At 44.9% G+C, this 13,736-nt stretch overlaps 1 protein-coding gene across 1 annotated transcript in view; it reads right to left on the minus strand.

The window, feature by feature from the left end:
• Positions 1-8,728: 8,728 nt before the first annotated feature.
• LOC121862646 (glycine receptor subunit alphaZ1-like) overlaps positions 8,729-13,736 on the minus strand; it is a 41,209-nt gene continuing 36,201 nt past the window's right edge. The window contains exons 4-5 of the mRNA XM_042360966.1: positions 9,419-9,535; positions 8,729-9,076 (exon numbers count right to left, since the gene is read on the minus strand). Of these exons, the coding sequence (XP_042216900.1) occupies positions 8,729-9,076; positions 9,419-9,535 (465 nt within the window). The remainder of the gene's footprint in view (positions 9,077-9,418; positions 9,536-13,736) is intronic.

The raw sequence follows: 13,736 nt of genomic DNA on the forward strand, positions 1-13,736 counted from the left end.
GGCATGGTTGGGCTTGAAGAGTATGATGTATATCTTCGACGTTTATTTAATTAACTGAAGAAGAGAAGAGCTGTGGGTGGCTTCATATTACATCAGGTCAAGTGAATAACATAAGACCCACTAATCACATACTTCACCACCACCGCAAATGCCTTCTTAAGCACTTTTAACTTTCGGTCACTGACAAATAAATTTAGGTAAAATACTGTATATATATATATATATATATATATATATATATATATATATATATATATATAAATGTGTGTGTGTGTTTGTTTGTTTGTTTGTGTTTTGTGTCAGTTTATGTACAGACAGACAGACATAAACAAACACAGCCACACCACACAAGCGAGGTTCCCACACTACACGTAGCTCCTTCACGTTACGTAACACCGGGCAACATCTGGTGAGCCACACAATGGTTCAGGACACAGGTGCGTGAAACTGAAAGTGAACGAGTTAGAACACCTTTCTATACCTGTGTTATATAAGTTGTAGTGGTGACAAGGTGTTTCTCTCACTCTATCTATCTATCTATCTACAGTATATATCTATCTATCTGTCTATCTATCTATCTATATATCTTTGAATCTATCTATCTATCTATCTATCTATATATCTATCTATCTATCTATCTCGCATTGTATAATAAAATTCCTAAAACGAAGTTAAAAGTGAAAGTAAAACAAGCAGGGTGTTGACTAACAGGTGGCGGCGCTCCTTAATTACCTCAACCGCAGGTGCAAGTCGCTCACTATGACTCTCAGAATTTTGACGATTCGAAAGTTTGTAAAAAGAGTCATAAGTATATTAGGATTCGAAAGTTTATAAAGAAATAATTCCTGGATGTATTATAATTAGAAAGTTTTCAAAGTATATATTTCTTAATTGAATTTTATTTTGTCTATTTCACTTCCTTTCTTTCGTGTAAATATACATACATTTTCATTGCGTGTTTTTATTTTTAATATATATATATATATATATATATATATATATATATATATATATATATATATATATATATATATATATTCCATCTATAGTATAGAATAAAATAGAGAGAGAGAGAGAAATAGATAATTAAATAATGGGAAAAGGCAAGAGAGAGGAATAGAGATTGAGAGAATGAAGAAGACGGTGATGAGAAGAGAAAGAGGAAACTCTTTTAATTAAGTCTGGAACACTGATTCACTTTTAAACTCTGTCTGGAACGAAAGAGAGAGAGAGAGAGAGAGAGAGGCAATAGTCTCATTTGAAACACTAATTCGCCCATTATCCTTAGGCGAAAAAAGAGAGAAAATAGAAAGAAGCAATGAAAAGAAGAGTGAGACAGAGATCTTTTAATCTTTGCTGGAATACTCAGACGTAAGTGTTCCAGACTCCCCTTAGTAAAAATATCACCATGGTTTTCTGGATTCTGGAAACGCGAGGTCCTTTTTTTTAAATTTTTCGTCCATCAAAAGTAAGCCCTACAAAACCATTTGGAGTCTTGTGTTAACTGAAACAACTGCAACTTCTCACATCTTACTACAGATAGTTGCAGACACTCAGTTAAATAAAAACGACTATAAGTTTTTTTCCCAATTGCAACTCTTATATAACCTGGAACTCCTGGATGGTATATTGGTTTTCTTCCTCAGTGGTTCCAGGCACAGACAATATTGGAAGAAAAAGACCTTCATTAATTTTTAGGTTATTATGACTCCTACAAATGGCTGGAGCAGCTGAATGTCTCAGATGCTTCGTAAAGGTTTTCAGTTTCCAGAGACGAAGGAAAAAGAAAAACACAAACATTTATATGAATTATATTTCTCGTAACTAACTTTATTTTATCGAGATAGAAGTTAACGTTCGCCTCCAGGATCTTTTCATCCAGGGCCTTTAGTGAATTTCAGGTTTTGACAAGTGTACACACGAGACGAAGTTCACTAGTTGGCTGAATAGGTCGTGGATTATGTGTGCTCACTGTGCCAGACACGACGGTGGTAAGTCAACTGAAGAATCTCTCGAATATTTGTGTGTTATCATAATATTGTACAGTGTGTTTGTAGTGAATTGTAAGGTAAATGGCTATGTTTATATCGCTATGCTATAATGAGTGTTGTTTAAATGTCTTTCTCTCTTTCTCAGCAAAAAAAATTATCATTTTCAATCAACAGCAAGGGTTGTAAAATATTACAAACTAAGAATCGTCACCTTACTCTCAGAAACCACTATTTACTTCTCTATTTGTCAACAATATCCAATTCTATTTATCTATTAATCCATTTATTGTATCCAATAACCCATATAACCCACATCAAAGCTTGATTAGTTCTTTTGGGGATTCGTTAATCCTCAAACACAATGAAGTAATAAATTAACAACATCGTCAAAACCTCACCTGATGTGGTATTAAACGAGACTCTGGTCACGTGATTCATGCTTGTAAACAATGAAATACGATCCTCTTCATGAAAATTGTAAAGGTTAGGAGATGTGTGTGTGTGTGTGTGTGTGTGTGTGTGTGTGTGTGTGTTTTAATAATAATAATAATAATAAAAAAAAAATAATAATGATAATAATAATTAACGGTTTATTGAAAGAGCATAGCAGCCAGAAGGCTGAAAATATACAGTGACATAACTGGGGAATGGGTTTCGATTTACAAATAATATACAAGTAACATAAGTGATACAAATAAAATATATAATAACTAGATGGAGGAAAGCTCAAACTACAGGGCATTTCAACATAGTGACAGTGCAAGAAGTAGGATTTACTGGGAGTGAATACACTGGTTTATTACAAGTTATTGATAATTTTCACATTGGTTGGGACTGGGCTGTTCTTATAGCTATCAGTTCGTGCACGTATGGGCTGGATGCGGTTGTGGTGTCGAACAGCAATTCTCGGGTTCGGGATCTCAGGTGGTAGTAGGAGCCGGTGTCGAGGATGGTGCAGAAGCTTCTTTCCAAATTTACAGATGAGGTCGTGGTGATGGTCAGTGAGAGTCGAAAGAGTCAGTGTGTTGTGCGCTTCTTGATATGTGGAGTAGGAAGGGGAGAGAATAATCTTGCATGCCCTCTTTTGCACTTTTTCTAGGTGTTTACGTTGTGTGGCATTTAGGGAGGAAGACCAGGTGGGGGAGGCATAGCTGAGCTTAGGAAGTATGAATGTTGAGTAAATACTGAGGAGCTCGGGTGCAGGAACTCCGAGGGACTTGAGTCGGCGGAGGAGGTGGAGACGGAACTGGAGGACTTGACAACTTCACTGTGTGTGTGTGTGTGTGTGTGTGTGAGTGTGTGTGCGTGTGTGTGTGTGAGAGCGCACATTTGGTGTAATGTTAAGGAGCAGGAACTGCCTGTTTCCTCTCGCTTTCAGCTACCGTCGCTGGTTAGCCCTCGTGGTGAACAGGGAAGCAGCTTGCACAAGTCTTCCCCTGCCAGTACACAGCCCCCTCACCATCAAGACTCCCGAGGTGCCTCCTTGTGGCAACACACGGTAACTGGGTGCCTCGAGGGCCGAGTCTAGACTAGTAAGGAATCTCGGAGCAGCTTTAGGCCCTAGAGGGACGGCTCATAGGCCCACTGACATGTGGTCACGCCCTGGCGACAACCAAACCCTGCCCCGCTGCCTCCCGGATTATCCTTGGTAGATATAAGGCTAAGGGAGTAAAACCTGAAACGAAATTTCTGCAGTGGAGCCCCGCATCATGCGGACATACTTCCAGGGCTCCAGTAAGACCCCAACAGCGGAAAAGGCAGAAGAGGTGACCAACATGGGAACCCAACAACTACACCGGCGGATGAAGGCAATGGAAAATCAACAAGCTACTAAGGCGAACACAACACAATGGACTATCGACAGGCCACTGCACCTCTCCCTCTCCCCAGTCGTTGCAACTGCTTGCACCACTGGTTCAGGAAAAGGGAGAGCCAAGATGCATGGTTTCAGCCTACGCTCCTGCCTCATCACATAAATCAACTCACATGCAACCATCATCCAGTTCATCATAACTCTTATTATCATCAAAACCTCTATACCCTCAAAAGTCATATAGCGACGGACGAGTGATGACAGGAACAGGCAGAGATGACTGGCCGGAGGTTTTACTCACAACTCTACACAAGGGCGGCCTAGATAAGACGGTCGTTTATGCATTGGGATCAAGGTCATCCTTATGCGGTCGAAAACACAATCATAATCACAGAACAAAGAAAAAATAAACTAAACATTCTTTTATGGTTACTTCAGGGAATGTCAGGACCCTTTCTAGATACTGGCACAGATGAGCATCCTAAAAGAAAAACTGCCCTTGTGTTAAAATAGCTGTCTATGTATAACATCGACATAGCAGCCATTAGTGAGAACTGGCTCCCAGACGAGGGTCGACTCAAAGACCCGGTGTATGGCTATACCTTCTTCGGGAAGGGTAATCCTGCTGCAGAGAAAAATCGAAATCAAGTAGTTGGCTTTGCCATTTCCCAATCCATCCTACAAAAGCTAATTGAAATGCCTGTTGAGATTAACAAGCGCCTCTGGACGCTTCAAGTCCCACTGAATCATTTGCATTATGCCTTCTTCATCAGTGCATACGCCCCAACACTAGATACAGAGGATGACATCAAAGAGGCCTTTTACTCAGACCTTGATAGACTGATAACCTTTATCCCCAGAAAAGGTAAGGCTGTGCTCTTAGGTGACTTCAATGCCAGAGTTGGAAGAGATGCTCACATATGGCAGGGAATCATATGGAGAAACGGAGTAGGCAAGTGTAATCCCAACGGCCTAATCTTTCTCAGTTAGTGTGCTGCACACAACCTCAGTATCACTAACACCTTGCCTAGGCAGGCCGACAAGTTCAAGGGTTAGGGGCAACACCCACGATCCTGACATTGGCATCTCATTGACTATATCAGTGTCAGAGAAAGAGATCACTGAGATGTCCTCATCACCCGAACCATGCGTGGCTCATACCATGTGACACTGTTCATCGGCTCGTCAGAGCTGGACTCTCACATTACGTCGCCCCAAAACGGCGAAGGCAACAAGCCTCCAAAAGCGGTTTTAACACTAAGCGGCAACAAACAACCCAAATCCCAGTGCCGAATGAGGTATTCTAGATACTGTCATGACAAAAGCCTGCAGAGACCCTCGACGAGATCAAAATAATACACCACGACTGGTTTTTTTTAATAACTCCGAAATCAACGTACTCGTCGATGATGAATGTGCTAGCAGAAAAACCCTCAGTCACGGAGAAAAGCTGATTCCTTCCATAAGAAGAAAGTGGCGGCCCAGTTTGAACTTCGCAATGTAAAGGAGGAATGGTTGAAAAATAAAGCATGCATAACGCCAAAAAAATGCAGATCAAAATATGATGTGTGAGTTTTTCATTTCATTAAAACATTTTATGGGCCAATCACTTATGGCGCACCCACCCACCGCTCATCTGATGATAACTCCCTAATTAAAGGTGAAAAAGGCCTCCTTCAGTGCTGGAAAGAGCACTACCATTCGCTTTTCAACTGAAACAGTGATGTGCATGTCCTAACTACGCAGCAGGTCCCTCAACGTCCAGAGCTGATCCACCTCAGCCATCCTCCATCCCTGTTCTGTATGAGGTAGCTATTACCATCAAAAAGATGAAAAATAACAAAGCCTGATGGAATCTCAGCCGATGATGTATAAAGCAGGAGGACCTCTGCTTACCACCCGTCTCCACTCTCTCCTGTAGAATATATGGGAAAGGAAAAAATCCCCAAGCTCTTAAATATTTACATGAACAAGGGAGACCGGTCAGACTGTGGCAACTACCATAGGATCTCGCTGTTGTCTGTAGCTGCCAAGATTATCGCCGGGGTCATCAAAATCATCACGTGTCACCATTGTCATGATCTTTGCAGCCCGCCAGATACAGGGAAAGTGCAGAGAATAGCATCGTGCCCTGTACATAGCCTTCATCGAGCTAACCAAGGCTTTCGACTCAATCAACAGAGAAGCCCTCTGGAATAGCATCAGCCATTTTGGCTGCCCACGAAAATTCATCGCCATTGTGAGGCAACTCCACGATGGCATGAACGGCACTGTCCTGTACAATGGCAGCCAGTCTGAGTTCTTCTCCATCCAAATGGGGGTAAAACAAGGATATGTACTGGCACCAACTCTCTTTTCCATTTTATTGGCTGTCTTCCTTACTTGTACCAAGATCAATTTAGCTGGCGGGGTGGACATCTAGAACCGGATGAAAGGACTTTTCAACTTCCAATGACTCCAGGCTGGAACAAAGGTGTCAACAGCTTTCATTACTGAACTTCAGTATGCAAACGACCTCACCCTCGTCGCTCACACCTCGGCCCGTGAATGTACGTAAGACTCAGATTCTCTTTCGGCCTACCACTGGTTCAACCACATCTCCACCATTCATCCAGCTTAAAGGCACTACCATCTCTAATGTTACCCACTTTCGGTATCTCGGCTCCCACCTGCCCACCATCGCGGACATCGGTGAAGAGATTCAACATCGTATCAGATGTGCATCTCAAGCCTTTGGCAGACTCCGTACCCATATCTTCAGTTGTTAGGAGCTGAAATTGTCTTCAAAGTTGCACGTATATCGATTAGTGGCCCTATCCACCATCCTATATGGCAGCAAGACATGGGTCACATACAGGAGGCACCTCAAGGCACTTGAAAACTTTCACCAACGTAGTCTACATTCCAACCTCCGAGTTCGTAAGGAAGACAAAAGAACAAATGCCAGTATTCTCGCTGACACCAACTATAGGAGCATCAAGGCTACCATTATCCATGAACAACTACGTTGAACTGGTCTTGTTACCCGCATGGTCAACAGTAGACTGCCAAAGCAGCTACTTTACAGTCACCTAACGAATGATAAACGTAACGCTGGTGGGCCACTGAAAAGGTATAAGGATAGTCTTAAGACAAACCTGAGAAAGTGCCAAATCGATCCCCTCACCTGGGAAACCATTACTCCACACCGTAACGCTTAGAGGAGCACCACACAAGGTGTCAATACTTTCGAGTTAGCCCGACTGCATACCGACAAGCGCCAACGCCGGAAAGACATTTCAGACGCCCCTCCCGCACCAGATGCAGCCCTCCACATGTGCAACATCTGTGAACGACACAGCCGGTCCCGTATCGGCCTCTTTAGTCACCTCAGAACTCACCAACGTAGGTGACTTACTTAATAACTCATATCACTGTTTCATAGCTGGATGATCGTCATACTCTATTTCGAGTGACAGCATAGTAGTAGTAGTAGTAGTAGTATAGTGTGTGTGTGTGTGTGTGTGTGTGTGTGTGTTTCAACCTCTCTATGTATATGTGCACTGGTGTGTGTTGGTGTCTCTGCGTCTGTCTCTGTCTTTGCGTGTATACTGTACATGGTTGTACTGTACTTGTAGGTGAGAGTGTGGCGGTAAACTGCAGCTCGCTACCTACTCCGACAACCACAGGTGGGAGGTGGGTTAAAAGTGGTGATTACAGCAGGTGGAAGCAGAAACATGGCTCAAGGGACCACACAATGCTGCCCGGTGCTATAACATTCCAACCACACACCCACACACACACACCTCTCCTCCCCTGGACTATCGGTTCATGAGACACGAGTTCATTCCCGTGGTCTGGCAGGGTAGGTGGGGTGTTACGATCCTACACAAGAATATTAAGTGTCGTGCATGAGATGTATATGGTTAAGTCAGGTTGGGTTAGGTAAGGTTAAATCAGCTTAGTTAGATCCTAAACAACATCTATTTATGAATAGGCACTTATGATTATCAAACATAGGGCCATCTGATATCATCGTCTTTTGTTACTTTATGTATATATATATATGTATATATATATATATATATATATATATATATATATATATATATATATATATATATATATATATATATATATATATATATATATGTATATATATATATATATATCATTTACTCCATATAGCACGCGGACTTTCATCATATAACCCTCGACCTATTGCGTGTGACCAGGGAATGCTACCACCATGCCACAAGGACACTAAAAGCAATCCTAGACTTTGTTATATTTCACACAAAGCCTATTCATCGAGCTGATGGCACTGTGAACCTCCAATGGGGATTGCCCGTGCCACTTATTGAATTAGATGATGTCAGACATAAGCCAACCGTGCCCAGAGTCTGGTTGTTGCTAAATTATCCCAATCCTGCTGGTCCCGGGTCACAAAAAGGATTTCCCTCTTTGACAGATGCTCTCTGATAATCCTGTCAGATAGCTAGTGTAAAGGGGAGGAGGAGAGATAATTATGTCGACAGGCAGAGAAAATGAAAGGAGGTGACAGCACAGATCAAAAGTAGACCAGGTACACGTACAGAAAAAATCGATAGACAGATAGGCAGACAGAAAGACAGACTCAAGGAAAGAGGAAGCATAGACCAACAGTAGACCAAGTAGACTTTTAGAGAGAGAAAAGCAGACGTAAAAGGACAGAGAGACTGAAAGAGAGAACGAGAGAGAAAAGTAAACAGGCCAAATAAGGGGCAGGTAGACGTAGAGAGAGAGATCAAAAGGAATAAATAGACAACCAGCCAAATATATGGAGAGGAAGACACAGACAAAGACAGAGAACACACACAGATAATGAGAGAGAGAGAGAGAGAGAGAGAGAGAGAGAGAGAGAGAGAGAGAGAGAGAGAGAGTACAAAAGGCACAGATATCAAGATTAAAGAGGTGTTAACATGGACCAATATACACTCAAAAACACGATGATGCTGATGGGGACGAAGAGATACCTGACGAACTTGAGTGCCCCGTCTGCTGATAACTTGGGAACTTTCAGAAGCTTCTGTTCCCTCGACAGCAAAGTGGTCACCCTTGCGACGTTTACCTTCTTGTCGGGGAGGTAATCAACGAAGACGTGGAAGAGGATGATGAAGAATAACATACATATACAGAAGAAGAACCAGATGTCGATGAGCTTGACGTAGGCGGTGTCAGGGAGAGAGGAGGAGGCCTGGGAGAAGAGGGTATAGAGTACCAGCTTGGTGGTAAGACTCAGTACCAGTCGAGCCTGTGATGGGAGGAGAAGGAAGGTCAACTGTCCTATATTAGGACATGTCTTGTGCTATGTTATATTTAAGAATGTGATGAAGTTAGTCCAATGGTACACTGTCACGTGATCTTTCATGTGCGGATAGTATTAATAACACACAATCACAGCAAATACATACATACATACATACATACATACATACATACATACATACATACACAAGAACACACACATAACACACACAAACAAACATCACCAACACACACACTCACTTCTCAAGTTCTTAACAAGGTGAAGCATAAGAGGATCTGAAGAGCTGAAGAAGCATTAAAGTGCTTGCTGGAAGAAGCAGAGACTTGCCTGTAGAAGGTTCCTGGGGATGTAGAGGGTGACGTAGCCGACCACCACCAGCATGAAGGATGGTATGAAGAGTTTGATCACCAGGAATTTTGGTCGTCGCTCTAGAGTGAAGTAAACCTGAGGTGAATGATTAAGAATTTTATGAATCAAGTAATCGAAGGGTGTACAGTCTATGTTTGTCTTTGATACCCCCAAAATGTTCTACACTACTGAGGGTATACACAAACACTTGTTATCTTGAAAATAGGTTCTTATTCTCGTACGGGAGATATACAGAGGAAACAAATAGACGTGGGCTTCCACACCATAAGGACTAGCGATCTCAACTCTCTGTATCACTCCGCGCTGGCATGTACAGATGCCAGCATTCACAAGCTGAATAAATAATATGTAAATATGATAATTCACATACATAACATGGTGCATAATAAATGGAAATATTACATAGGATTATAAATGTTCTGTAATACTTTACTATACATAATTAATAGAGTAATATAAGAATACACAGCTTAAGGTACTACTTCGCGTCCATATTATACACCTCCCTCCCCCCTATATGCTCATAGTTTCATCTTGAACGGACCTTTTGTTTCCGAGTCGCTCGGACCTGCGGAGTACCGCGGCAGAAACACAAGGTGGGGATGGATTTACTGTAAAGACATCAGCATTAGGGGACTCTACTGGGGAAGGGTCAACACTTGGCAGCTCCACAGGTCGGAGGAAACGACGGTTCCTCCACCATACTCTACCACTAGGAAGACGCACTTGGTAGTCCCTGGACCGGCCAATACCCATGACAACCCCAACCTTGTCCCAGCGGTGAGATACCATATCTTGAATCCTGACCTGCTGGCCGATACTCAACCTGGGAAGGGGGCGGGCATGACAGTCGTACCGAGCAGCGACATCTGTGGCTCGTTCTGCTGCACTGCGGTCACATTCTTCAGTCTTGGCTTGCCATTCTTGAGAAAAAGACTTCGGGTGGGCAGGAACACAAGACCTGAGATGATGTCCATATAGAACCTGGGCTGGGGAGCGTCCGGTGAAGTTCGGGGTGTTGCGTAACTCTAACAAACCTCGATCGAAATCCTTGCAGTCGGTATTTCCTGAGGGTGACACCTTAAGGATCAGGTGTTTAACAGTCTTGACTGCGGCTTCAACGTGTCCATTCGCCTGGGGGTAGTGGGGCGAGGTCACGACATGACGGACTCCCCAACGGTCCATGAAGTCCCGGAACTCGTGGCTGGTGAACTGGTGTCCTCCATCAGTCTTGAGGCGGAGGGGAACACCAACTTTTCTGAAGTAATGCCTGAAATTCCGGATGGTAGTAGTAGCCGTTGTATCACTACCACAGGGGACGACAACAGGCCATCCAGACAATCGGTCGGCAATGACGAGGAAGGACTTCCCTGCGACTGCAAAGAAGTCGGCCGACACAGACTCGAAGGGTCTTGAAGGGTTATCGTCGCACATTAAAGGTTCCTGTTGCTGGCTGGGTTGCAGAATCTGGCACGGCTCACAGGCACAGACGGTACTTGCAATGTCCGCGTCGATTCCGGGCCAAAATACAGTCTGCTTCGCCCGTCGCTTGGTGGCCTCCACTCCTCGATGGCTGTCGTGAAGGCTAGTCATGGTATGGCGGCATAGGGGAGCAGGAATGACTACACGTGGACCATACAAGACGAGGTCTCCGTCACAATAGAGGTCCTCGCGTATCTTCCAGTACGGGAGTAGCGATTCATGAAGGTCGTATCGGTTAGATGGAAATCCCTGAGACACACAGTCGACGAGCCGGATGTAGGAAGGGTCGGCCCGGGCTGCGGTGCGGAGATCTTCAAGGGTCTTGTCTGCATCCGGTGCTGTAGACTCTTCTGATGTGAAGACGGCCTTCAATGAGAGTACTGACTTGAGGGATGCAGCAGCTGTAGAACACAACATCTCGTCCTCTGGGGTGGGGCGACTGACAGGGGCGCGGGACAGGGCATCCAGGATGCACAGCAGCTTACCGGCACGCCACACAGCCGTGAAGTGATAAGGCGAGAGCTTCTCTTTCAAACGTTGAAGGCGAGGATTCTCTACTGCATCCAAAGAGTAGTGATTGATAATAGGTATAAGAGGGCGATGATCCGTGAAGAGGGTGAAGTGCTGAAGTCCTATCAGGTAGAAGCGGCACTTCGCCATCGCCCAGACAACAGCCAACATCTCCAGCTCAATCATGGCATATCGGGTCTCGGCGTCCGTCAGGAACCGGGATCCACACTGAATTAAGCGGAGTTGTCCACCGCCATGGTCCTGCAGAAGGGCGTAACCAACGCCGTAGAGTCTGGAGGCGTCAGTCTGGAGGACGGTGGGTAGGGCTGAGTCGTAACAGGCGAGGACAGGTGGACTTAAGAGGGCCTGCTTGACTCGCTGGAAGGCCTCTTGATGATCTGGGGTCCACAGGAATGTCCTCCTGGGGCTCAGCAGGGGGCGTAACGGCTGAGCTGCGGCGGAGATGTCAGGTGAGAATTCAGCCAGCTGATTGACCAAACCCAAAAAAGAACGGAGGTATGTCAGGTTGGCAGGGGTTGGAAAATCCTTGATTCCACTTAATTTCTCCGGGTCAGCTGCGATACCTTATGCTGAGAGAGTGTACCCACAGAAGTTCACTGATGGTGCGGCGACTACAAACTTGTCAGCGTTGAGGGTAATCCCATACTTTCGACATCTGGTGAGTACTTCATATATTCGGGAGAGGTGGGCACAGTAGTCTTCGTGGCTCCTTGAAGAGCCGCGTCACTACGTTGACAGAATGCATCGCCCGTAACGGCAAATCCCATGGAGCCTCTGCAATACTGATATCTTCCATATGGTGTGACTAATGTAGTCAAATGCTGGTCTTCTTCGGCCAACTCGATCTGCCAATAACCACATAAGGCGTCCATCGTTGTAAAAAGTTTCGCCTTCGAGTCCACATTTCGAACAGCTGCGAAGGGTGTGGGTGAAGGGTGGGCTGGACTGGAAACTTTCTGGTTAAGTTTTGATAGATCGGTGGTGATCCGTACTCCACCACGAGGTTTGGCGAAGGGGACGAGAGGGTGGCACCAAGGTGAAGGTTCGTCTCCGGCCAGCTTGATGATTCCCTGAGCAACCATGGAGTCAAGCTCTTGTCTAACTAGCTCCTTGTAGGCGTGAGAATTCAAACGAGGGGTGTGGATGGCAAAAGGTGTGGCACCATCCTTAAGATGAATCTTCATAGGTGGACCCACCATCGGCTTGAGTGGTGTGGATCCCAAAGATTTCTTCGTAACCAACACGTCAGCAAACTCCTTGAGAAGGTAAGCTCTTGCATCAGAAGGGGACGTGTTAGTAGAGATAGGGAGTTCCTTCAACCTGTTGACATGGGTGACCTTTAAAATAGGTTTGGGGAATTCCTTGGAAATAATGGCCATCTCTTGACAATGGCCATATGATAAAAGCGGAGTCGGGATTCCATCATGAACATCAATCTCGGCTGAGCAAAACTGCTTACCAAAGGTAAGAGTAGCCCAGAAAGATCCCAAAGCTGGAGCCATCTTGGAACCATCAGCTGTCAATTTCGTTGTCTGAGGAGGGGGCTGTAGGTTGCTCGGGAGGGTATTCCCAAACTTGCTAAGTGTTGTGGACCAATTACTGAGACGTCAGCACCGGTATCAGGAAACATCTGAAGACTGGATGACAAGTTACCGTAAGAAATGACGACACTGATGTGCTGGGGCGTCGTGTCTGTGGAACAATGTACACGACGGCAGGAACGACTGGACCCAGCGTCTTGATGCTTGCCAGAAGGAGGGGGCGTGCCAGCACTACCTGAGGATGACTTCTTGGATCCTAGGTGGTGTCCTTTCTGTGTCTTCTTACGACAACATTTGTCATAATGGCCCACACGACCACAAAGTCTGCACTGAACTTTGCTAGCAGGGCACTTGACTGTGTAAGCCCAGTGACCCTGGCGGTCGCAACTTCTGCACACGCTTTGAGCAGCTGGGCACTGGGAGGCATTATGCTGTCTCGCACAGCTGTTACACAAAGCTGCTGCTGAAGGTGTAGCTGAAGGGTGAGGGGTGGGGTTACCTTGCTGCTTCTTACCCTTTCTGTAGGAAGACACCGCCCTCACCTGGTCAGGTTGGGAGCATAAAGCTGAAGTCGCACACCTGGCGGCCTCGTTCGCTCGACATTTTGTAACAACATCTTGAAGAGAGGAAGTGGGGTCAAGTGAAATGAGATGCTGAACTCGCTCTTCTTCTCGAATACCCGTTAAAATGATTGTCTTGAGTTGTGTCTCTTCACAGACTTG

This window comes from Homarus americanus, unplaced genomic scaffold (genome assembly GCF_018991925.1).
Source record: "Homarus americanus isolate GMGI-L3 unplaced genomic scaffold, GMGI_Hamer_2.0 scaffold31037, whole genome shotgun sequence".
Lineage (NCBI taxonomy): Eukaryota > Metazoa > Arthropoda > Malacostraca > Decapoda > Nephropidae > Homarus > Homarus americanus.